The sequence below is a fragment of the Pelophylax lessonae genome, assembly GCF_965119305.1.
Source record: "Pelophylax lessonae genome assembly, chromosome: 5".
NCBI classification, from domain to species: domain Eukaryota; kingdom Metazoa; phylum Chordata; class Amphibia; order Anura; family Ranidae; genus Pelophylax; species Pelophylax lessonae.
Window position 1 is genome coordinate 385,810,017 of NC_138772.1, and position 27,137 is coordinate 385,837,153.

The 27,137-nt window shown below is 42.4% G+C and overlaps 1 protein-coding gene across 4 annotated transcripts in view; it reads right to left on the reverse strand.

The window, feature by feature from the left end:
- Positions 1-27,137, reverse strand: part of MTCL1 (microtubule crosslinking factor 1) — a 282,099-nt gene that overhangs the window by 177,775 nt on the left and 77,187 nt on the right. For all 4 annotated transcript variants that reach the window (XM_082259550.1, XM_082259551.1, XM_082259549.1 and 1 more), the window contains exon 3: positions 26,653-26,811. In XM_082259550.1, the coding sequence (XP_082115676.1) occupies positions 26,653-26,811 (159 nt within the window). The remainder of the gene's footprint in view (positions 1-26,652; positions 26,812-27,137) is intronic.

The window sequence follows — 27,137 nt, forward strand, 5'->3', positions numbered from 1 at the left end:
CTTAAAAGCTGAGACCACTGCTGTGAATTTTCTCTTAGGCCTGAATAACCCATATCCTAACCATGTATGTTTTCTATGCACACAATAATAGAGTTCATAAGGTAATTAGCACGCCTGTGTGTCTTCCATTTTTATGAGAATCAATTCCAAAAAGATACACTCAATTATAAAAGTTTCCTAGATGACAACTGTATCCTGTGTGCAGTAGCAGCAAATACCATTCATACTTTTGAATTCCCAATATATTGTTTGAATAGGACCGGCTGATTGTAGACAGAACAGATTTAAAAGACAGAATAAATAAAGTTCTTTTTACTCAGAGACTGATAAGAGCCCAGAATGTTCCATAAAGGCTGGTTTGAAATCAAAAGCTAATAAATCTAAGCCTATAGCGAGCTTGTCAAAGCTGAACTCCAGGTATGATCATAGTTGTATCTTACATTGCTCGAGCTTAGACCAATGGAAGTATGCATGTCAAACCAGAGGTTTTGCAATGGAAAGTGACAATCACTGTAGTAGTCACCAATACTACAATGATTGCCGCAATCTCCTAGGTCCTGTGCCGAGCAGCTGCCCTTCTGTACAACCATCACAGGTTGCTCCCTGGGCACTGCTGACATTCACCCCAAACCTTGTATGTTTTTTTTTTTAAAGCCCGTGGTGTGTGAAACACACTCAAAAGACTTAACACCCGGTGCATAAAAAAAGTGCAAACGCGCAAAACGTGAGACACACAAAAAGTGCACAAGGCGTACACATAGCCCTCCTCCGAAGAGGAAGGGCCTAGACCCTGATCTCCCGGGGCGCGGGGTACTCACTTAGGTCCGCCCAGCCGAAGCCAGGCAGACCCCGTTCTCCAGGGGGACTGCCGAAACAGCCCACCCCAAGTACTAGGTGGGGCTCCCCCGAAGGGAGACCCCATGAGAGAGGGCGAACTAAGCCAGAAGGCCATATCCACCCCCTCCCAAGACTTTCAGGGCAGGCCCGAGGACCTACGCCATACAAGTCGTGCAAGTGATCAACAAAAAAAATTCCTCTGGTGCTGGCCAAAAGGCCCGCCCCAAGTGGCAGGTGCAGAAAAAGTGTGATGGTGCAGTGACCAAGGTGCCGAAAAACTCTGAGCTGCCCCTCACCAGTGAGAATTAAGGCACCCCTGGGCTGCCACCCCAGGGGCACGTACACCATGGGCTTTTTCGGTCTCGGCCCCTGGCCAGACCCAGTGTAGCCCTTACCTACCAGGAGGCTTAGAACGTGAACAGCATTAGGGAGAGCTTGCCTTCAACTGGGGACTAGGCCCTCCATCCAAAGGCCCAGTTCAACCCAGGAGGAAAAAGCCCTCCCGCTGCCATCCCAATTCCTTACCAATTACATCCAGGAGCAGTACTAACCGATGTGAGTGCTAACACCAGCTTTCCTGCTCCCTTCAAACTGATAGGGGCGGACGCATTCAAATCAGAAGGCAACAGACCCATCCGGCTTTCTCTGACAGTGCCTACTTCCCAGTCCTCCAGTTACGCCCAGAGCGCCCGGTTCATTTCAGCCCCTGCCGATACTAACCATCAAGGTCCATACCTTGTATGTTTTTAATGAACACAAAGCATTCACTAATTGAACAAGGAGTATTGGAAAAGGTGGAAATTGTGACATCACTGCCCCTCCTCTCCACCTCCTCCAATACAAGAGAATGCCTTGTATTCATTGAAAAAAATACAAGGTTAATTGTGAAAAGTGGTTGCGCAGGGCAAGTTATGCCCTGGGTAAGTGCTCAGTGGGGCAACTGCTTGGCCCAGGATCCAGAAGATCACAGCTCTCATTGCAGTAGTGCAGACTACTATAATAATTCTCAGCTTACACAGAGGTCCCTCATTTATAAGAAGTATAAATTTAAAGATTTACATATTCAGGTATGCAATTAGGCTCATACCTGGATTATAGGATTTACCAGATTCTACCTATCTATAGAACAATGACGGCCAGGCAGGACTTTCCTCTTTTCGGGTGGACGTCATATGACGTCCTCCCGGTCTCGCTGCTTGTGCACAACCCCTGAGGGTGCGCGTCACGGCAAACGATGGTGAGCTGTGTCCCTCAGACACAGCTCATCACCGATCAAGGTAAGGAGCCAATGACAGCAGCTCTTTACCACGTGATCGCTGTGTCCAATCACTGCCAATCAAAAGTGTAAACAAAAACCTGTAGCTCGCTGTTACTGGCTTCTTCTCTTCACACCCTGATCCTGTGTGAGGAGGAGAATGTGGGAACAGCGAGTTACTTGTTTTAACCCCTTCTTTACTGTGCACAACACTGCCCTGATTGCCCTGGAATAAAGTGTACCTGTCATAGCCGCCATCAGTGCAGACTAACAGTGTACTGGTCATAGCCGCCATCAGTGCAGTCTATCAGTGTATGTAGCAGTATAAATTTTGGCCTAAATTTATGAAGAAAAATGACTTATTTGCTAAATTTCATAATAGGAACCAAAAAAAAATCGAAGTTTTCGTTCTTTTTACACTTATATGTGGTGATTAAATACCACCAAAAGAAAGCTCTATCTGTCTAAAAAAAAAAAAAACAACAAGTGTGTTTGGGTACAGTATTGCATGACTGAGTAATTGTCATTTAACGTGTGAGAGCACTGAAAGCTGAAAATTGGCCTGGGCAGGAGGGGGGGGGGGTAAAAGTGCCCAGTATTGAAGTGTTTAAATGTCATTATTTTGTCTGCTAAAAGAAAATTTTGATTTCTTTCCATGTGACATGTTTATCCTTTAAAATGTCCCTCTTGACATTATCATTCATATTTATTGTTCTTCATGCTCTTCGGGGCTCCTCATATTTACCTGACATACAATAAGAGATATTTAGGAAATTACTTGATTAGACTAGACTGCTGAATTTGTGGCTAAATACAATTAAAACATATATTTTATATACTGTATTTTCTGGCGTATAAGACTACTTTTGAACCTCAAAAAAATCGCCCAAAAATGGGGGGTCGTCTTATACGCCGAGTATAATATCTCCAAGGTAACCTAAGTATTCCTGTCCAGGCCAATTTTCAGCTTTTAGCGCTGTTGCATTTTGAATGACAATTGCGCGGTCAACACTGTACCTAATCCAAATTTATGTCATTTTCCCTCCACAAATAGAGATTTCTTTTGGTGGTATTTGATCACCGCAAGGTTTTTTATTTTCTGTTAAACAAATAAAAAAAAGACCGAAAAGTTTGAAAAAAAAAAAAAAGTTTTTTTGTTTATATTACACAATTTTGTAAATAGATACGTTTTTTCCTGTACTGATGAGCACTGATGAGGCTGCACTGACAGGCACTGATGAGGAGGCACTGATGAGGAGGCACTGATGGGGTGTCACTGATGGGGTGGCACTAATATGCCGCACTGATAGGCAGCACTGATATGTGGCACTGATAGGGAGCACTGATATGCAGCATTGGTGGGCACTGATAGGCGGCACTGCTGGGCACTGATAGGCAGCATTGATGGGCACTGATAGGTGGCACTGATGGGCACTGACAGGCGGCACTGATGGGCACTGATAGGTGGCACTGATCGGCACTAATGGGCACTGATAGGCGGCACTGGTGGGCAATAATGGGCACTGGTGGGCAGCACTGATAGATGGCAATGATGGGCACTGGTGGGCAGCACTGATGGGGAGGGCACTGGCGGGCAGTACTGATGGGGAGGGCACTGGCAGGCTCCCTGAGCCCTGATTGCCATCCCTGGTGGCCATGGTGGGCATCCCTGGGGTCATGGGTGGGCATCCCTGGGGCCATGAGTGGGCATCCCTGGTGGTTCTAGATGCACCCCCCCGAGGGTCTGCACTGGTAATCAATGATCTGATTACCAGCGCAGACCCCCCCCCGTCAGCAGAGCCGCAGATCGGCTCTTCTCTACTCGTGCCTGTAAGGCACAAACTGAGGAAAGCCGATTCAACGGCTCTTCCTGTGTACTATTTGACCAGCTGTGATTGGACACAGCTGGTCACACGGTAAAGAGCCTACGTCAGTGTGACACGCCGCATCACCGATCGCCGCGCTGTGCGGCAGGAAGTGGTTAAAGTATATCTAGACTCAAAACTTCAAATAACTCAGGGATAGACTAAACATCTCCTATTAGTACACCTATTAGTACACCCCCCTACACAAAACACTAAATAGTTACATAGTTTGCAAGGTTGAAAAAAGACATCAGTCCATCCAGTTCAACCTATGATGTGTGTGTGTGTTTGCTGTTAACCGTACTTTGTATACCCCTGTATGTAGTGGTCTTTAAGGTGCCCATCTAATCGTTTTTTTAAACTATCGAAGCTCCCTGCTGATACGACTACCTGTGGAAGAGAATTCCACATCCTTACTGCTCTGACAGTGAAGAACCCCCTACGTCAGGGGCGTAACTACAGGGGTTGCAATCGCAACCAGGCCCCATGCTCCAGGGGGCCCATGCAGCTCCCCTGTACACCTGGATAGGAGGGGGTGGGGGCAGCATGTAGAGAAATCACTGTCCTCCTTTTTCCTCCTGTAGCTGCAGGAGGAAAATGGAGGATAATGGTTCCTCTGTATGCTGCCCCCACCACTCCTCCTATTCACTTCACTTGTGTTCTGCTGTCTTTGGGCCCCTGTGTGCTCCCCTGGTCCCCCGCCCCTACTGTGCTGCCCCCCCCCCCCACTGTGCTCCCTCCCCTCTCCTGCTGGCTGCTGAAGGGGATGGTTCACAATAGATAACCAGGAAGGGGTCGGTAAATATGTCATTTACCAGCTCCTTCCTTTTCTGAATGGACAGAGTCATAGTCAGTGACACTGTAAAAAAAATAAAATAAAATGAAAAAAAATAATACAATTAAAATACCAAAAAATAAAAACTGTGGTCAGTGGGTGAACTTCCAGGATCGCAAGGGTCAAATCTGCGACCGGGCCCTGGCATTCCACCACCATTGGGAGTCCCCAAGATGGCAGGAAGGGGGCCCACTGCAGGACTTGTGAAAGGGCCCCGAAATGAGAGTAAAGGGCCCCAGGATCAGTGGGAAGAGCCCCAGGCTTGAAGGGAAGGGCCCCCGGCCAGGGGTCCGGGGGGCCCTTCATGGTTTCTTGCACCGGGCCCTGAAGGTTCTAGTTACGCCTCTGCCCTACGTACTATAAGGTTAAACCGTTTTTCCTCCAGTTTTAGTGAGTGGCCACGTGTCTTATTGTATTCCCTTTCTCTGAAAAGTTTGTTCCTTATGCTATGGTCGCAAGTACAGCATTTGTACATTGATATCATATCCCCCCTCAATCGTCTCTTCTCCAGAGAGAATAAGTTCAGTGCTTGTAGTATTTCCTCATAGCCGATGCCCTCCATTCCCCTAATTATTTTTGTTGCCCTTCTCTGGACTCTCTCCAGTTCCAGCACATCCTTCCTGAGGACCGGTGCCCAGAACTGGACAGCATACTCCAGATGTGGCCGGACCAGAGTCTTGTAGAGTGGGAGAATAATCTCTTTATTTCTGGTGTGAATCCCCTTTTTTATACATGCCAGTATTCTGTTGGCTTTGCTTGCAGCGGCTTTTCCATCCTAGACTCACCCAGAGGTTCCCCCCCCCCCCCCACAGTGAGTAGCTTGCTTTCGTGTTTCTGACGCCCAAGTGCGTTACTTTACATTTTTCAACATTAAACCTCATCTGCCATGTAGTTGCCCACCCCATTATTTTGTTCAGGTCCGCTTGTAAGGTTTCCACATCCTGCATAGACGATATTGGCATGCTTAGTTTAGTATCGTCCGCAAATACTGAGATTGTACTTGATATCCCCTCCTCTAGATCAATTATGAATAAATTAAACAGGATTGGCCCCAGGACAGAACCTTGGGGGACCCCACTTTCCACATCTGCCCAATCCGAGTACTCCCCATTAATCACCACCCCATACTCTCCCCTGGAGCCTGTTCTCTATCCAGGTACTCACCCTATGGTCCATACCTACCTTCCTTAGTTTGTACAGTAAGCATTTGTGGGGAACGGTGTCAAAGGCCTTTGCAAAGTCCAGATACACCACATCCACAGGCTTACCTTTATCTAGGTGGCAGCTCACTTCATCGTAGAAGGTTAATAGATTGGGTTGGCAAGAACGATTTTTCATGAATCCATGCTGATTACTACTAATAATACCGTTTTCATTACTAAAGTCTTGTATGTGGTCCCTTAACATCCCCTCCAAAATCTTGCAGACTATTGATGTTAGGCTGACCGGCCTATAGTTACCCGGGATATATCTTGGCCCTTTCTTAAATATTGGTACCACGTTGGCTTTTTTCCAATCAGCTGGCACCATACCTGTCTGTAGACTATCCTTAAAGATCAAGAATAATGGTCTGGCAATCACCTGGCTGAACCCTCGGGTGCAAGCCATCCGGTCCCGGTGATTTATTTATGTTAAGTTTCTCTAGTTTAGTTCTAAGTCTATCCTCTGTTAGCCATGGCGGTACTTCCTGAGGTGTATTTTTTTGTTTAGCGTTACAAGCTGGGTTAGTGTAGCCCCCCGATTCTTTTGTGAAGACTGAAGAGAAGAAATTATTTAACACTTCCACCTTATCTCTGTCCTCAGTGACCATATTTCCTTTGTCGTCTTTTATGGGACCTCGCTTTCTTACTGTTTATATACTTAACCACTTGCCGACCGCTCACATTGAACGTACTGCGGCAAAGTGGTTCGTTATTGTCCAGCGACGTAGGTCTACGGCGCTGGACTCCTCCCCTTGTGGGCGGCGCATGCGCGCCGCCGGTGGCTCGCTCCCGCTGTATTCAGTCACAGCGGGAGTCGCACCAGGGGAGGAGAGGCGGTGATCACCGCCGCTCTTCCCCAATCGTCGGGGATTGAGTGAGGAGATCCGCCTGCTTGTGTAAACAAAGCGGGCGGATCACCTAAGTGACAGGCAGGGACAGATTACAGGATTCAGCATAGCTGAACCTGCGATCTGTGCCTGTGTCACACAGTCCCCTCCCCCCACACACGTCAGTAAGCACCAGGCATACATTAACCCCTTGATCACCAATAAAAGTTAACCCCTTCCCTGTCAGTGTCATTTTTACAGTAACAGTGCATATTTATAGCACTGATTACTGTAGTAATGTCACTGGTACCCCCAAAAGTGTCAAAAATGTCAGTCAAGGGTCCGATCTGTCCGCCGCAATGTCGCAGTCCCGCAAAAAAAAAATCGCAGATCGCCGCCATTACTAGTTTAAAAAAAAAACAATAAAAATTACATAAATCTGCCGTAGTTCGTAGCTGCGATAACTTTTGCGCAAACCAATCAAAATACGCTTATTGCGATTTTTTGTTTTTTACCAAAAATATGTAGCAGAAAACAAATTGGCCTAAAATGTTAAAAAATTTTGATTTTTTAATTTTTTTGGGGGTAATTTCATATAAAAAAATGTGAAAAATATTGTTATTTTTTCAAAATTGTCGCTCTTTTTTTTGTTAATAGCGCAAAAAGTAAAAATCGCACAGGTGATCAAATACCACCAAAAGAAAGCTCTGTTTGTGGGAAAAAAAGGCAGTCATTTTCATTTGGGTACAGCGCCGCATGACCACGCAATTGTCCGTTAAAATCACGCAGTGCCGAATCGCAAAATAGGGCCTGGTCTTTGAGCAACCAAATCCTCCGGGGCTTAAGTGGTTAATCCCTTTTGGTAGTTAAACTTTTGTTCATAACACTCACTGAAGTAGCACTGAAATCATATTAAATTGTTACAAATCTCACAGAAGTAGTGCTGAAGTAGTGGTTGAAGTTGGGCTTTAAATCGCACTACTTTAAATCGTATCCCGTGTGACCGCAAGCTTCTACTCAGTTGCTACTCATATTGCAAGACATGGCTTGTTTATCATGGTAAAAATTTTTAAAAAGTGCTAATAACGTAACCTAACAAGAAGGGGGTAAGCCCAGTGCTGAATTTGTCAATGACAGATGCTCACCTCTTACATGATAAGTAATCTTTTTTTCTGGTTTCAGATTTCATAATTCAGTGCAAAAAATATTAAAGACTTAGCTTTGTAGATATCGCTGTATCGTCTAACCTTGGCCTATGTGTAGTGTGAAAGAAATATGTTATTTGTATTACAATAAAAGGTATGCAATGCATTTCTTCTTTTTTCAGCTTTCTACTCTCTGCAATTACTCCAGCACAGAACATTAAGCAGTTTACGGAAGTCCTAATAAGTCAGTTCTGATCTGCAGGATTAGACAAAGCATCTATTCCATGTTTCTTGTTTGCTAATCTGTATACAGACACATGCGGATGTTCTCCAGCAAGACTTAGTTGACCCAGCATGGTAATTCCCTTTATTGATGTGACATGTGGCTAGTCTGATTCATTACCATACTCCTCATCATTCTCTGCACATCATAAAGGACACGGGCAGTGAGTCTTTTAGCCTGGTGTCATAAATAAGCCACATGATATCAGCAGCTTTCATGCACCACAACATCTGAAATAAATCTTGAGGAATGCTATAGATAGTAGCCATAGGATTCCATTTAGTTTGCTTCAGTGTATTATTCTCTATAGTGTTTTTCTTTTGTTGAATTCATAATTTCTGTACAGTACTGCAGAGTATGACATCAATGTATAGGGAAACAGCTTAAATTGATAGTAAAGGGTTGTGTTTTTTTTTTTTTTTGTTGCATTCGTCATTTCTGTACAGTACTGGAGAGTATGACATCAATGTATAGGGAAACAGCTTAAATTGATAGTAAAGGCTTGTGTTGTGTGTTTTTTTTTTTTTTTAAATAACAAACATCTTATACTTACGTGCTCTGTGTAATGGTTTTACACAGAGCAGCCCCGATCCTCCTCTTCTGGAGTCCCCCCTTGGCGCTCCAGAGCCCTTCCTCCTGCCGAGTGCCTCCAGAGCAAGCAGTATGCTATGGGGGGCACCTGAGAAGGCATGTTCCTGAGCCGCTGCTCTGTGTGTCTATTCACACACAGGGCCACAGCTCAGCCCGGCCCCCTCTCTCTCCTCATTGGCTCAGTGGCTGTGATTTGCTCCTGCTACTGCCTCAGCCAACAAAGAGTGACAGTCCCCAGAAAGCAAAAGCTGCCGCGCACATCACTGGATTGTAATGGGGCTCAGGTAGGTATAAGGAGGGCTGCTGTACAGAAAAAAATGTTTACGCATTAAGGTAAAAAACCTTGAGCATTTACAACCACTTTAAGACTATTATATGAAAACAATAAGATTGTGTATTATGAATTTTGACAATGCTTTACTATATTTACTCTATGAACAATAGTGCACTAGGAGTTAGTGCCGGTTCACATTTCTGCGATGACCGAGATCGCATGTAATTCGGAGCGCACCGCTCCTATAATGACATGCGATCTCTGTGCGGTGCAAATTCAGCCATACATTTTGTATGGCTGAATTCGCACCGCAATCGCACCAAACACGCACAGGACCCTTTTTTTTGGTCCACAGCAGAATCGGATCGCATGGTGGTTCACACTAGTGCGATCCAATTCTGTGCAAACTTTCAGATCGCACTGCGATATGCGATCTGATCTGGGGGTGTCTTTAATTTTAATTGACACCCCCAGCGTATCGCATATGGCAGTGTGAACTGCCAGGGGTGCGGATGCGATGCGGGAACACGCTGTATATTCGCAGCATTCCCGCATCGCAGAAATGTGAACCAGCACTTGAACACTAAAACCATGTATGAATCCACATTTTAAGACTAATCTCTTCACACTTAGTGCCGGTTCACATTTCTGCAATGCGGGAACGCTGCGAATATGCAGCGTGTTCCCGCATCGCATCCGCACATCTGGCAGTTCACACTGCCATATTCGATACGCAGGGGGTGTCAATTAAAAGTTAACGACACCCCCAGTTGCGATCGCATATCGCAGTGCGATCTGCAAGTACGCACAGAATCGGATCGCACAAGTGTGAACCACTGTGCGATCCGATTCTACTGCGGCTCAAAAAAAGCCTCCTGTGCGTGTTTGGTGCGGACACAGTGCGAATTCAGCCATACAAAGTGTATGGCTGAATGTGCATCCGCACATCAGATCGCATGTAATTAGGAGCAGTGCGCTCCGAATTACATGCGATCTCCGCAAACGCGGAAGTGTGAACCGGCACTTAAGCTTTTCTTCCAAAATATTGTTTCCTTTTTTTGAAAGAATATCTTGCATTCTGTAAAATCTATATTTACCAATTGTTTTGCAGTTACTGTGTGTAATTGTGTTGTTTCGTCAACAGAACTGGTTTTGTAGTTAGGTACCCCACTACACCGCTGTTATATCCACGAGGATTAGATAAATGTTGATTCTTACAATTTAAGAGGCACATAGCAGATCTGATTGGTACTGGTCAGGCCAAATGCTTCACATCTTTTATAAAACACTTCAAAGTAGCTTTCTATGACAAAAAAAAAAAAAAATACAAACAAACAAATCAATGCAAGCTACCATCAGCTGTGTCCATTATGGTATTGATCTGTTTGGTCAATTTTACAATCACTCCAGTCCAGTCTTAAAATTGTCTGAGGCCTCATGCACACTTGGCTTAACCACTTAACCTCTGGAAGGTTTTAGCCTTCGTGACCAGGCTATGTTTTGCTGTTCAGCAATGTGCTACTTAAACCACTTCAGCCCTGGAAGGTTTTACCTCCTTAATAACCAGGCCATATTTTGATTTACCTGACAATTGCGCGGTCGTGCGATGCTGTGCCCAAATAAAATTGATGTCTTATTTCCCCACAAATAGAGCTTTCTTTTGGTGGTATTTGATCACCGCTGCGGTTTTTATTTTTTGCGCTATAAACAAAAAAAGAACGACAATTTTGCAAAAAAAAACAATATTTTTTTTACTTTCTGCTATAAAACTTTCCCAATACAAAAAAAATTAAAAAAATCTAATTTTCCATCAATTTACCCCAATTTGTGTAAAAGTTATAGTGTCTACAAACCATGGGATACATTTATGGACTTTTTTTTTTATATTGTTTTTACTAGTAATGGCGGTGATCAGAGCTTTTTTCGCGGGACTGCGACATTGCAGCGGACAAATCTGACACTAGGTGACACTTTTTGGGGACCAGTGACACCAATACAAAGATCAGCGCTAAAAAAATGCATTGTTCTTTATAAATTACACTGGCAGGGAAGGGGTTAACACTAGGGGTGATCAAGGGGTTAGGTGTGCTCCTAGGGAGTGCTTTCCAACAGTACTGGGACTGAATGCACTAGAGGAAAAGAGAGATCTGCGTTTCAGCTTTGCTTAGCTGAAACACAAGATCTCTCTTTTCTTTTCTGATAGAACAGCGATCTGCCTTGTTCTGTCATTCCGCTAAACGATCGTCAGGTCCCGGTGGCCATTGTGGCTGCTGGACCCGTTGATTGGCTCCCACTGTGTCCAATCACAGCGGGAGTGGTGCGCGCGCCCCCGAGAACCCGTGCACAAAATCACGTACATGTACGTGAATTTGCACAGCCTGGCCAACCTACGTTCATGGGGTCATGCAACACTTTACGCAAATTACATTTTTATCATTTTTTTTCACACAAAGAGCGCTTGTGGTGTTATTTGATCACCACTGGGTTTTTTATTTTTTGCTATATAAATGAAAAAAGACTGAAAATTAAAAAAAAAAAACAATATTTTCTACTTTCTGTTATAAAACACATCCAATAAAATCAAATTTCTTCATAAATTTAGGCCAAAATGTATTCTTTTACATATCTTTGGTTAAAAAAATCCCAATAAGTGCATATTAATGGGTTTGTGTGAAAGTTATAGTGTCTACAAACTATGGTATACATACTGGAATTTACGCAGCTTTTACTTTCTGACTGCCCATCCCATTTTTTGAGGCCCTAAAATGCCAGGAGAGTACAAATACTCCCCAAATTACCCCTTTTTTGGAAGTAGACAGTCCAAGCTTTTTAATAGGATGTGCCAGACAACAGTACGTCGCCCAGCGACCGTAAATGTGCTGTGGGCAAGCTGCAAACATTTAAAAACTGACCGGTAAAATAGTAAAAACATTGCTGCGCTCAAATACAATAATAAAGAACAGTTACAGGCAGAAATAAAAAAGGTCACACCAGCGCGTTCAAGACCGGAACTTTTGAACACAAAAAATGTGGAAGGTACATAAACCCTAGATGTGTTTGGGCGTATTCGCAGGTAACAAATTCTAATTGACAGAATAAAATAATATGAACTGAGGAACTGGCACTGGTTTTAAAGTGATTGTAAAGTCTCTTTTTTTCCCCATCCACACACTTGAGGTAGATGGGGAAATCCTCTCCACTGTGTCTTTGTATTATGATTTGATGAGTTTTCCAACAGGACCGTTCAACAGAAGCCAGTCTAACGATCGCCTTCTATTGAACAGAGAAAGCTCAGTAAAGTCTTCTTAAGGCAAAAGGGATTCACATTTATCATTCCATCACATATAATAAACAAAGAAAAAACAACTGCGCTAGTGCAAAGAATGTGTGAAAGCAGCAACTTCAAGTGTGACCAACACCCCGAAAAAACAATAACAAAATAAGTTGCGCTATAAGTGATATAAACTAAAAATAATGTCCATAAAAGTCCATTGAGAAGTCAGATGGAATGAGGTGTCTGTAGATAACCCTATGGGGCTTACCAGAAGACAATATAGAGAATGCCTGTAAACAGGGACACCCAGTGGAAACCTGAGGAAATCTGCCGGAGGTGATGCGAAGATTCTCAGAGGACCACCATAATGCATTGAAATTTCATGGAATATAAAACAAAAAGCGCCATAGCGTAAAACCAACAAAACTTGATGAAAAAGAATTATGTGCGCTCACAAACGTTAGACTATCACCAATCGTGTAAACCAAAAACAGGTGATAAGAGTGATAGATAGGTACTCCTTACCAGAGTAAAAATAAAAGGTGCCTATATATGCAACACAGTGATATCCTCAAATGATCTAGAAGCTCCTTAGCAGATGTATATGGAATCACACATATCTACATGGGGAAATAGACAATGTGGCAGCCCAAAGGTCACCTGTGACGAAACGCGTCGGGCCACGGCGTGCTGACGTCACCCCCATAGCATCCAGGAAGTACGGGCGAGCGGAGCCGTCCGGCCGGCGTCTTCACATATCTCCTCGAGAATTTTACTCTGCTTGTTGTAAGCGTGTTTCTTTATTTTTACAATAAATTGTGGGATTTTATGCTATAGCGCTTTTTTCTGTCTTATACGGTTGAAACCTTGCCTGCATATGCTGTTCCCCTTAGTCTCCATTTGCCAAAATCTGAGGTCTGATTTGGAACTGATTCATTTCATCACCTTGCTATGTGGACGATTTATATTGAAATCTGGTAAGGAGCGTGTTTATTGGTGGAGGTGTCACATTTTCCTGCACATTCACTTATTGGCTATTTATCATCTATATCTGGTAAGGAGTACCTAATCAGTGTGTAATCCTTTCGATTGTTGGTGGAAGTTCAATTTACACTATACTCATGGATCATCAGAAGTTCCTTTTGGACTGCCACATTGTCTATTTCCCCATGTAGATATATGTGTGATTCCATATACATCTGGTAAGGAGCTTCTAGATCATTTGAGGATATCACTGTGTTGCATATATAGGCACCTTTTATTTTTACTCTGGTAAGGAGTACCTATCTATCACTCTTATCACCTGTTTTTGGTTTACACGATTTGTGATAGTCTCACGTTTGTGAGCGCACATAATTCTTTTTCATCAAGTTTTGTTGGTTTTACGCTATGGCGCTTTTTGTTTTATATTCCATGAAATTTCCATGCATTATGGTGGTCCTCTGAGAATCTTCGCATCAACTCTGGCAGATTTCTTCAGGTTTCCACTGGGTTTCTCTGTTTCCATCTGGCATTCTCTATATTGTCTTCTGGTAAGCCTAATTCCATAGGGTTATCTACAGACACCTCATTCCATCTGACTTCTCAATGGACTTTTATGGACATTATTTTTAGTTTATATCACTTATAGCGCGACTTATTTTGTTATTATTCCATCACATATACCCAAAAAAGAGCATTATTCCTCATTTCAGAACAACAAACACAGCAATGTAAATCATTCCTTTATAACCAAGTCAGCCAGATGCACATACAGAACCGCTGCTGTTGGTGCAAATAAAGTCTAACATTATTGAGCAGTTGCTCCCAAACTGGTTTTGGTTATGATCAAGTGCAGAATCTGTTTTTATCAGTGTCCAGTAGGGGTGCTCCGCTGTCATTTTAGCCTTTTGGTTGGGATGGCTGGCTGTACAGTATCCCTACTGGTATGATAGAGGTCCTGAGGAATCTTCATCATGAGAAGAAATATGAATTAAAAGGAGAAGTGTGGGAATAGAAGAAACCAAATACACATACTCACATCGATACTGCAGCTCTCAGTCTGAGAACTGAGCAATCACATGACCATTGATTGCTCAATTCTTGTCCTTGCTGGAGCAGAGAACGGTGACTGTCAGTCACTGGCTCTCTGCTCTGCCCCTTCAGGGATTACTGAAGTGGCGGTGCTGTAGGGGAGCAGGAGCAGCTAGCTCAGGATCTCAGTCGCACGCTGAGAGACTGAGCCAGTTGCAGATCAGGCATCTGGTTGGATCCTGACTTTATTGTTGGGATCCCTCTAGAGTCTGGAGTGGCTCTGTGACGTCAGCCAACAGTGGACTTTAGCCCGCTGTCGGCTGATTTTGGATCACAGAAGAGCACAAGTGGACTCCTATAACCATGAAAAGAAGAATGACCTTTGGCCATTCTCCTCTGCGAAAGGTGGGGGTCAGTAGTACTTCCCTGGTGTCTGTGATTTGAGCGATTCTACCTTTTGATTTTGTACACCACGCTGTGGGACTGAAAATTGTTCTGGATCTGGCCAGAGGGATAAAAAGCAATGATTTTTATGGCTCTGCCCACTGTCCTGAAATGAGGAATAATCCTCTTATTTGTGGGATATGTGATGGAACGAGACATGTGAATACCTTCTGTGTTAAGAAGGCTTTAGTGTGCTGGGAAATGATTAGAGTGAGGGATTTTTGATTGCTTTAATCCCTTCTCACCACAACCTGCATGGTTATACTTTCTGCAGAGGGACACAGAAGGAAAGGGGAGAAGTTCCAGGAAGCAACAGAATGGTAATTCTACTAAGGCCCAGGGTTGTCTGTGTTAGTGAAAGCTTAAAAACCAAACACAGAAAACACATGTACCCATCTGATGTAAAACATACATTGCAGTATGACATACACTCTGTTGCCAAGAGTATAGATAGTGACCCTCCCAACTGTTCAATCTATAAAGTTGATGGTATTTCTTTACATAAAAAGACCATGCGAGTTGTATAGCATGGTGCAATATACCTGTATCTTTTATTAAAACTCAAAATATGCATTTTTTGTTTGCATTGTAAAACTTTAATGAAATATGCAGGTTCTGTAAACAATGTATTCATACTAACTGATGCTAATTGATGTATCTGTATTTGATCTATAGAATATCAATTGAATCTCTGTGACATGACTGATAAATATATGTAGAACTCGCTAGGTTGTGTTGAATGTCTAGGAATGTTATCAGATTTCCTGATAGAATGTGTTTATTTGTATGCATCTGCTGGCTATCTCTTGAAGCTGTGGGCTAACATTGCTATTTAGGCTATGTAAGCATTCACTGTGACAATTATTACAGTAAAAGATGTCTTGCAGATTGTTGCCAAATGTGTATCTATTACTAGCCATTATTATTTTGCTATATTGTCACCGCTCTCCTTTGAACTGCCATATGCATCTGAGTAGCCATCTATGTTCCATGTGTTTATTGTTATGCAAAGTGTTGTATTTATGAAAAAAAAATGATTAACAATCAATAAAATAAAAAAAAAAAGGAATTAAAAAACAAACAAAACATACATTGCATGCAAAATGGGCCCCTTTTCTGTTGACCCATCATTCTGGCCCAATCCTGCATTCAGTCTACTGTTGAAAGTGAAAACTAATTTTACATCATGTTAGTTGGATATCACCCAGACTGGGTATAGCACGTGTTACTAGTGTGTCTAATAGACATATCTGAATTGGCCAGTGATCAAATGACCTAGTATTAGAAAATTACACTTCTGATTGCGATATCACTTGTAATAATTGGGCCTCTGCTAAATTTCTGGGGAAGTTCTGCAATAATGCCATGGCAGGAACTGCAGCAGGTCCAGGCTTTCCAGTATCAGTATTTTCACACTTTTCTGACAACCCTTCCCCCCATTTTGCTGACTTCTCTGACTAGAGAACACAGTTTTCCTTTTTTTTTTTCCAAGCCAAGTACAAGATGGAAGCAGGCATGCCAGTGCTGAGAACCAACAAGACTGCCCTGAACAGTGATGCCATCTTAAAATGTTTTAGGCACAGGGTGCTGGAGGGGAAGCAAAAAGGATCACACCACTGTAGATAAGGTCCTTTGTACTGTATTTTAATGAACAGGCTAACCTTATGGCTTTTAAAAGTGGTAATGGTGTGTGAAGCACAAGAAAAGTTTCCAAAATTTCCAATTTAGAGGCGTAGCTTGAAGCTTGTGGGCCCTGATGCAAAGGTTGACCTGGGACCCCCCTACTACCACCCACTGCTTCCACCGCGCTCCAACCACACGCCAAGATACTCCTGCTGCTGGCTGCATGGTGCAAGGTGGGGGCAGGCAGGCCATACTCTGAGCTGCCAGGTGAAAGCAGTGAGCTTGTATGTAAAGGAGGAAACTCAGAGTGCCCAGCCTTGGCCCTGCCCAGATTCACATATACTGTAAGCCCACTGCTTTCACCCAGTAGCTCAGAGTATAGCCTGATTGCCCCCAACTTTTGTGCACATGCACGGTTGAGCAGGCAGGGGAGCAGGGCAGGGAGGGAGGGAGGGGATGTGCTGGACCTGGGCATAGGGAATGAGGAGAGAGTGGACTGCTGGGAGAAAGGGTTTGCCTTGTCACCCAGTGTAGGTGAAACCAGAAACTCAGAGGGCCCAGGGCAGGCCTAGATGGGCTCCTTCCCGGCCAGCTCGGGCCCTCTAAGTTTATTGAATCCCCAGCGACACAATGTAAATGTAAAAACTAAAGTGATAGGAGGAAGCCACAAGGTCATGCATGACAAGAAGAAGCAGAGTTCATCTATTCTAAGTTTTCATACAAGTAAATGATAAAAAATAGTGCATATTAAATAATAATGATAAATGATAATATATTATTTTCAATGAATAGTAAATGTTAAAGACAATGAATGTTAGTAAAAAAAAAATCAAATTTGTTCCCTCTTCCTGTCTTAAATAATGCTTTCAAAACTCAATAAATTCAGGACTGAAAAAAACACTTTAAGGCTCTCACATTCTTTAGCATTTCGCAGAGTAGACAAAACAATCTGGTCTTGCCAAGAAATGACTGTGGAATTCTAGTGTACATTCTACTCAGCCCATTCCCTGACACTTTACATTAGACCCTATTAATTTGAAATGACAAGACCTTCTAGTTTTGCACATATAAAAAATAGAAGCGGACACAAAAAGCAGACTGCCATAAGTGGTCCATTGACTTTTTTTACTTGTGCCACAAGTTTTATAGTCTCCATGTCGTTTAGAAGTAATTTTTTTTTACATTTAGAACAAAATAAACATAAAGCAAACCTATACTGTAATAAATAATTTAAACTAAGGTCTCTACCCAGATAGTAGTGCCGTAAAGTTTTACATCATATGGGTTATATGCCAGCAAAACTTCCTGGAGCACCACCTGGGCCCTCCCCAAAAACTTTCTCAGTAATAGGAGACTAAGAATGCCCCCCCCCCTTTTTCCCAAAATGTTGTGCTGCATGACCTATTGCCCTTCCCAAGCATTGCCACATGAGATTGGATATGTACTAACTACGCAAATGCTGACTTTTGAAAAATAAAATGCATTTAAATAGGAACTTTCCAGCACTCTGGGAGCTCTGTGTAGATTAGATTGAATAGTAAAGCCCCTTGTACATCTAGCTGCTGTGTGTATCCCACCAATTTAGTGCGCCCAGGAGGCACAGATGGGACGTCCTGCCCTGCAACCTGTCAAAGTCCATGGCAGGCTGCGGCTGGATTGAGCTGAACGCTGTACTGAATGGTACTTGCGTTTAGGGCCCTATGCATTCAAGGACGAATGCCCATAATGCAGGTCTTCTATGTGAAGGGTATTCATCCCTGAACACATAGGGCCGTAAATTTGAGTACCACTTGGTACAGTGTTCAGCCCTGACCAGCTGCAGCATGTCATCGACTATGACAGGTTGCAGGCAGCGGGGCTGGACACTGCATCTGTGCCTCCTGGGCATTCTAAAACGTTGGGATGCATGCACAGCAGCTAGATGCCCCATGTCCATGTTGCATGCTTTGGGGTCTGCTATGAAATGTCAGTCTTTGCATAATTTCCATCAACAATTTCCCTTTAGAGCCGGTTCACATTAGCGCGACACGACTCCTTACTACTTCGGGGCGACTTGTGCATTACATTGCACCACGACTTGCAAGTCCCTGCAAGTCGCTCCGAGGTCGCCCCGAAATAGTACAGGACCCTTCTTCTAAGTCGGAGCGACTTGTGTCGCTCCTATTAGAACGGGTCCTGTAGCAGTCAATGGACCGCGAGGGAGAGCGACTTGTCAGGCTGACAAGTCGCCTGACAAGTCGCACTAATGTGAACCGGCTCTAACACAGCATGAACTCATGCTGTCCTTTACAAAGCTTATAAAAGTTGCTAGTTTTTACAATCTCAAATACAATAAATAATGTAGACTTTGTTTCTTGTAGCAGGTTACAGACAGGCAATTCAAAAATGCTGAATATTATAATTTTTAGGGGAATCAACAACAGACTAAACATATTTAGTACAAGCAGGTGCAAGCTATTGTGGGAAAGAAAGTGGAGTAGCATTTGCTATTTTTTTTTTTTGGCAATATAATGAGATTTGCTACAATAATACATTAATAGCTGAATATTACATTATATATAATATGACAATGCACAAGGCTGCTTGGTAGTGTAATACTGTTATATGTTACTTATATTGAAGCCCAACTTCATCAAAAATTGATTCTTTATGTTTTTTCATTCTGAATAGAAGGATTAGAACTTTTACTTTTATTTATTTTTCTTATTGCTGTCTGTAACATATTAGGGGGATTACCTTCACTTCCTGTCCAGGGGAAACACAGAAATTCATCCAATGCAAGTGTAAATTTCAGATGTCACTCCTGGCTCATTATCCTGCATTCTCCCACCTTGGATAGAATTCTGGGGAAGCTATGCAAGCTAATGTACATGTAACATCTACATGAATTCTGCAGACTCAAGTTATTTATAAAGAAATGTAGGATGTGCCAAGGATCTCCATACATTTAATTTCAAGTCAAGTGACGTAATACATGTTGCTTCCGGGATCATTAGTCACAGGAGGGATTGGGGAATGCATATTCCTCAAGTTCCTCCTGCTTTCAATGGGGAGGTTGTTTCCCATGGTTCCAGGCTCGCCACCATGGGTGCCCTTGGGGGAAAAGTCCCTTCCTGATTCCCATTAGAAAGCCCTTTGCCAACTCTTAAACCTAAACCAAACGCAGAGCCTGATTTAACCGCTTGTCTATCATGCCCCTTATAAACATACCTTGGTAGAAAAGTAGGTAAAGTCTATGTTAACCCAATCACTAAAATCTCATAAAAGCTTTAAAGTGTTACTAAACCTACAACAGTAAAATCAGTCTGTATATGCGGTAAAGCATGTTTGTTATACTCACTGTGGAACCTAAGGGGTTAATCCTTTGCATTGTGTATAAAGGCTGTTTAATCATGTCTCTCTGATCCTCCTCATCTTTCACTATCTCCAAAAAACAACCTGATATTTACAGAGCCAGGGGATGGACTGCGCATGTTCAGTTTGGTGTGCATTACTAGAGAGTTTTTTTTTTTCTTGGGGGGAGTGCATGTGATCAGCACAGGACCAATCAGCACTGTCCAGACAGAGGATCACGGGTGAATTAAAACTCCTCCTACAAGCTTTACTAGAAATTCATACAAGTCACAAGGCTGCTATATACTGCTGATGAGAAAAGGTATTTATCATTTTATATTTACTAAAATAATTGCATTTCCATGATCTGTGTACTGTGGGAGACCAGATATAGTGAATGCAGGGTCCTAGGTTTGGTAAAAATTGATTACGTGAATGTAATTTCAAACGTAAATTTCAATATATTTTAAATTATTCAGGATTTCTATAGCGCCAGCAGTTTATGTAGCGCTTTAAAATCTAAAGCTTTCTTTAAACTAACACCTAGTGACTTTGCCAATGGTCAGGCACCTACTGGTTATAGGGTGACAACGCTCTGTCTATGTTTCTCAATTGTGCTCCTGTAATGGGAGTTGCATCCATGTAGATAGAAAGTAGCTACAAAATGATTGCAGATGAGCAGCAGTGATATGAAACAATGGATAGAGGCTGTCTTTATTATTTTAAGTTCTAAAAAAGGTTTTGAATCACTTGTACACACAGGTTTAAATAAAAGATGACTCATTTAGGCACCACAATTGGGCAGCGAATGGGCCCTCTAATGTGACATACTGAGAAGAAGCAGGTGTTGTAAGTGCTCCTTACCACTTTATAGAGATTAAAGCCCCATACACACGTACTGATTGTCGGCCGAATGATCGGCCGTCTTTTGTCCAGGGCTGTCGTGTCTGTTGAAAACTGCAAAAGACTGCACACGAATTTTGTCGGCCAACAAACAGCCGACTGCAGAAGTGATGTCATGTGATGGTTAACTTTCCTTGTCTTTTTTCTTTTCTGAGCATGCCCAGTCTTGCTAATCTGCTGTCTGTCGGCCGAAATCTGTACTGACTGGCGAACAATCAGCCGTTCTGGTGACGGCCAACAAATATTTTAAAGTCTGCATGACAGATTCTGTTCGGCCGAAAATGCGCTGTCGGCTGTCGGAAGCATCATACTAACAAGCCTACAATCGGCCGATCGGTCGGCGGCCGAATATTTACGGCCGACAATCGGTACGTGTGTACGGGGCTTTAGGTTAAATTTCTGTATTTGTCAAAAGAGCATAACAATGCCTCCATAGAAAGGACAGCAATCCTTTAAATTTGACATGAACCACATAAAAAATCTGTGGCGAGTCCAGTTTTTGCAGCTATAGTGTACCCGATGTCATTGGTTATATTAGAATTGGGCTTCAGAATCAACGATGGATATGAAAATCTGATCAGAAGACTGACTGCTAGCTAACTGACATGTCATATTTGACAATTAGGGCCATGGAGAGGTGACATTTTCAAACTGCGTCCCCTAATGACATTTCATTAACAACTTAGAACAATGTGAGATGAGGGAAACATGACAGTGGAATATTTCAGTGAATACACATAGAAGGGAAGTCTGTAATGAGTTGCTGAATGGATTAATGCCTTAAACCCAGATCTCTTTGCAAGCCAAGACGCTAGTCTTGTCTATTTTCATTATCAGTAATGAGGGCCTGTCAGCTGTGGAGTGAGGCTGCAGGATGGCAGACACCCCCACCCCTTTACTTCTCCCTTGCTGGCAGCCAAGCTCCATTCACTCCTTTAACAAAACCATTTAAACTATTCATAATAAATCCCCACGCAGCTGCTACCCTGCATTTAATCCCCCCCTGTGCTTTGTGCTATTCAGCAGGGTCGCCCTCAACTGTATCTGAAGCCCAGCCAGGCAACTGTCTGGAGGTTTTCTTGGCAATATCAACAGCATGAGTCCAACACAAAGAAGAGACAGAATAACTTATAGCAGCTGCATATTGGGGGAGATCTCTCTATTTCAATTTAATGTTAGTGATTGGCATGGTTTAAAACTGCTGTACACTTTGCTTCTTAGCTCTAACCGCACTATGACAGGTTGGTGAACTACTCCATACTCTTGCTTAATATTACATCCAACTTACAATTGTAACAGTGATGACACCTATTTCTTCAAATGACCACATAGGAAATTAGATTTGTATTTATACAGCCAGGCATTAACATAGCATGCACTAAAGAGTATATTCCTGTAGGGGACATGAAAAATCTTTCAACTGTTGAAAAGCTTATCACTTAGAAATCATCATCTCATGCGTAAGGCCAGTGAAATACGGTGTCATTGGAACACTGACTCAGCATTAACTACATGTATCTCTTTATTCACACCATGGAAGTATATGTCTTATCTGACGCCAACTGTGCTCACAAGCCTACTAAATAATAACGTCCATCAAAAAGATCATTAGTGATGTGAAACTGAACCACCGATGTCAGTTAATATTTTCCATGTAGTTGTATGCCTTAACAGGACTGAATCCTTTCTGTTGTGTTTTAAAGAGTCATTTCACGGTCCATCAACTTTACTTTCACAGGAGGAGCCAATATAGCGGCAGCTGCCAGCTAGGACTATTGATAACCTCTTGTCACTATTTTGTATGGCTGCAATCTGGCCCTTTTGGATGACAATGGAAGCCTGAATATATCTCTGAAATTCATCAGTGACCAATCCACATAACTCTTCAATAAAAAGCAAAGGGTTTTCCATTACAGCTGCTCAGGTTTGACAAAAGAAGTCCTGATTTTCTGCTAAAGTACGGTAATTACCTTTGAAAGTTTACTGATTTAGGCCTCATGAACAGTGGGCATAAAAATGCTGCTTTTAAAGGCATTTGGCATTTTTATTTCAGTCTGTATAAGCCACTCTATGTTAGCCTATGTTACATAATTACATAGTTAGTCAGGTTGAAAAAAGACACAAGTCCATCGGGTTCAACCAAAAAAAACAAAAAACAGTATTGAAAACTCAACCATACAATCCCATATAAACAATCCTATACCCGTTGTTGATCCAGAGGAAGGTGAAAATAAACCCCAGCAAATCATGATCGAATTTGCTAAAGCAGGGGCAAAAAAATTCCTTCCTGATCCCCCAAGAGGCAATCGGATATTCCCTGGATCAACTTTACCTAAAAAAAAAATGTTCACGCACATTTGGGTGTTTACAGTCATATTTGTAGAGGAGTGTTTACTGGCTGAAAAAAAAAAAACCTCCCATCACAAGTGTGTTTTTGAGAGGAGCTTTCGGGCAGAAAAAATGCTTGACACACCTAAACACCACATTTGGGCACCTCAAGCGGTTTTAAATTGACATTTTTCTAGTGTTTTGGGGAGAAACGTTTAATAACGCAAATGCTTGCACAATATGCCCCATAGGAGAATTGTTTTTTTCTGACAGCAGTTCTGCTATTTTTTCTCCTGCCTAGTTCACATGGAAAGCTGAAAAGTGTGTAGCTTTATGGTTGGTTCCCACTGTCTATTAGTCCTAATTTTGACATACTGTTAAAAAATCCTGTTGGATTCAAATGCCTTTTTAAATACAAATATCGCTGTTTTATGATGCCGATTCTTATTCCCACCAAAACAAAATATAAAAAAATCGAATGCAAACAATTTGCTGACAATTCATAAAATAAGTAAAAGTGTAACATTCGCTTGAAAAAAAAAAAAACAACAGCTGTAACATTTATTAGTTACAGAACCTCTGCATTAATTTTTTTAAAAGTATTTTTTTAGTTATATTCAGTAATCAAGTAAACAATACCAAAAAGTATACTCATAGGTGTGCTAACAAAAAAACAAGTCAACAAATCCACAGACACACATACACACACCCCATTATTCCACACCTCCATAATAAGGAAAAAAGAGAATGGCAGCAGTTAATACCATTAAATAATTTAACATACTCCTTAGGTTAGGTAGGAGCATGTTCTCATTATAAGCTTGGTTGGGGTCACCAAGTGCATCAGTCTTAGGTCGGCCATAGACGGTTCGATTCTCTGAGATTTGAACCATTTAAAGGCAGGCTGAATGTACTGATCGATCAACTTGGATACAACCAACCTGCCAGATTTTACTAGCAAAAAGTGTTTTTAAAGAAAATTTACATAATTTGGCAACCTTAGGCCGGTCATAGATGGAGAAAAATGCTTTCATGCAAAAAAACAAACAAACAATTTGCTCAATTTTCACCATCAACACAGTGTTGACAGGGGAATCCCACCCATCTAACCATTGTGTTTTCCCAAGGAGGGAGTGGGGGAATCCCTTCTGCTGAACCATTGTGTTTTCCCGGCAGGACAGCTTACACCCCCCTCAGAGAACACAAAGGCTCAGCGGGAGGGATTCCTCTGTCGACACTGTGTTGATGGGGGAAACAAGGTAATTTCTTTTTTGCAGGAAAGAAATTTGTTCTGTCTAAGGCAGGCCTAAGGTTGCCAAATTTTGTAGAATTTTTTTTAAGATGGGCTCTTCTATTTTATACTATATATATATACTGTATATATATATATATATATATATATATATATGGGTATTAGATATTCCCAAAGCTTTGTAGCTGGGTAAATCTCAGAGAAAAAGTACTCTTCCAATTTAACAGAACTAATTTCCTAGCATAAAACAATTTAGGCTGTATTAGAATTTTTCTGATTTTTATTAACATCAAAAGTATCTACTCAATGCGAGCAAACTAACCTTCTGCAATAAAGTAGTTGTTAAGGCTTTTTTTTCATTCTAAAATAAAAAACATATTGTATTTACCTGCTCTGTGCAAAGGTATTGCACAGAGCGACCCCTTTCTGGGGTCCCCTGATGGTGCTCCTGGCTTTTCCTCTTCTTTGTGTGCCTCCGCAGAAAGCCGCTTGCTATGAGGACACACCTATGGCCTTGTGCCTGAGCTGGCTGTGTGCGTCTATTGACACACACACAGTGCAGCTCAGCCCTGCCCCCAAGTCTCTGCTCACAGGAGTCGATTGATAGCAATAGTAGTCAATAGCCCCTGCTGCTGCCTTTGTATGCAGAGAGAGAGAGGAAAGACCTGCTGCAGTCAGGCACATCGCTGGATCGAGATCGGCTCAGGTAAGTAAACAGGGAGGTGAGGGGGGGGGGGCGATGACAAATAATGGACCATTTTTTTACCCTAATGTGGAAATGCATTGAGGTAAAAAGTGTCTTGCCTTTACAACCACTTTAATTGAGGGATTATCGAGAAGTGTTGTAGGTATAATTATTTGTACAGTGTACAGTGAATCCTGAAAAGACCTTCTTAGTATGTATAGTTTATACCAATACATACTATACACTATACCAGGATTAGACACACAAATTAAAGAGTGAGTAAATTAAACCTAAGAGGCATACAATACTTCTGAAAAGCCAGAGAACATATGTTCCTATTGATAAGAATATAAAAATCTAAAACAGTAAGATACCAGTTATACTTGTCAATATATTCACAAATTACACAATACAACAAAGTTGTGGACATTTGCCATTTACTGGAAACTGGGGTTAAATAAAAGCAGCCAGTGCATACCAACCTGGTTCATTTAATCAAGAATGACCTTTAATTAGCGTATCCTTAAAGCGGAGTTCCACCCACATTTTAGACTTGCCATCATGCAGCACTTGTGTGCATGCTAAAAAAAAAAAAAATTGCCATTTTTCTTCTTTTATCGGTTCCTTTACCTTATTTATGTTAAAATATCTCTTCCTCCTTATGTCGCCGCGGCGACGTATGCAATTTCCGGCTTTGCATTGGCTCCACGGAGATGAGTGTCATCAATCCCAGGAGTCAATGGGCATCGCTGCCTCATGACGTCCCAGGGAGCATGGTGTCCAGCCCCGCCCCGCCCCCCAATACTGATGGGTCCCTAGGCTGCTCTGCCCAGCTGAAGGAGAGAGGGAGGGGAGATAGAGTGGTGCTGGCACTGCTAGGGGAGGGGCCAAGGTCTGTGCTTGGAGAGGGGGCGGGGAGCGGCCATGCATAGCATTGTATGTGTGTATGGGAGGCCGCATCTCCTCCAATCAGGGGCCAAAGAGGCTGAGTCTGAGCACGGCATCCTGGAAGAGGAACACTGCGGCTTCAGATGCCCACACTGCAGATGGCCACGCTATACAGGACCCAAATAAAGGAAGGTATACTTGCTGCACAAACACAAAACAGGGGACAGTTTACATGATACCGTAATGTAAATGCACGAGCCCTGACTATATTAGGGATATTTATAACATAAAAAAAAAAAAATTTTGGCTGGAACTCCGCTTTAAACCAACTCTGATGGGGGGTGGAAAACATTACAACAGAAGCTTCATACTTACCTCTCCAGCAGGCAGTTTTTGAAGCTTTGCTCTCTTGAAAATATCTGGGCGCTACATTCAATTAGGAAGACTGAGGACATACTGCAAGTGCAGGGCATCATTCACCACCATAAGGAACTGTGCTTACAGTGTCATTTAATGACCTCTCTTTGCATTACTGAAGACTGCGCAGCACCAGAAGAAGATCCGAAGAGGACTCTACACAGCTCATAAATGGCTTTAATTTTTTAGGAAAAAAAGTATTAAAAAAACCCCTCATAACTGGGTGTATAGTAAAAGCCACAAAACAGACTCGCCACTGGACCTTGCACAGTTTGAATCTATGCATGCGTGCTCCAACTGTGGGATAATATATTTGTTCTATATATACGCACTGTACTACAAACATAATATGGGCATTTAGTTGTTAGCTCTCTTTACCTCTTTTGCCCTGTCCAGCTCATTATGCAATGCCTGCTTGGTCACCTCCATTGCAATGATTTGCTGACGCAATATTTCATTCTCATCTTCTGCTTTTAGTCGCTTCTCTTCCACATTCTCCAGTTCATGGTGCAATCTCACAGATACATCTTTGGCTACCTGTCAACACATATAATCATAAAAAGGTTCCTTTAATGACACAATACAAAATATAAATATGTGTGTTTCTTCATGAGAAATACATAACCGTTTTACCTACTGTATATACATGTGTGCGCAGCCTATTGCATTAGGGTGTGCACCCCAAATCTCAAACACACATGCCTTTCTTTGCAGCCTCAGCTGCACTGGACAGTGAATGAATGGGAAGTGCTCTGTGCTGTGCAGCTTTCTGTTCATTCACAAACTGAAGCATAGTAAACCTAGTTGTGTTCACAATGTTTATTTGGAAAAGGAAGGCACCATCAATTACATATTTACTAGCC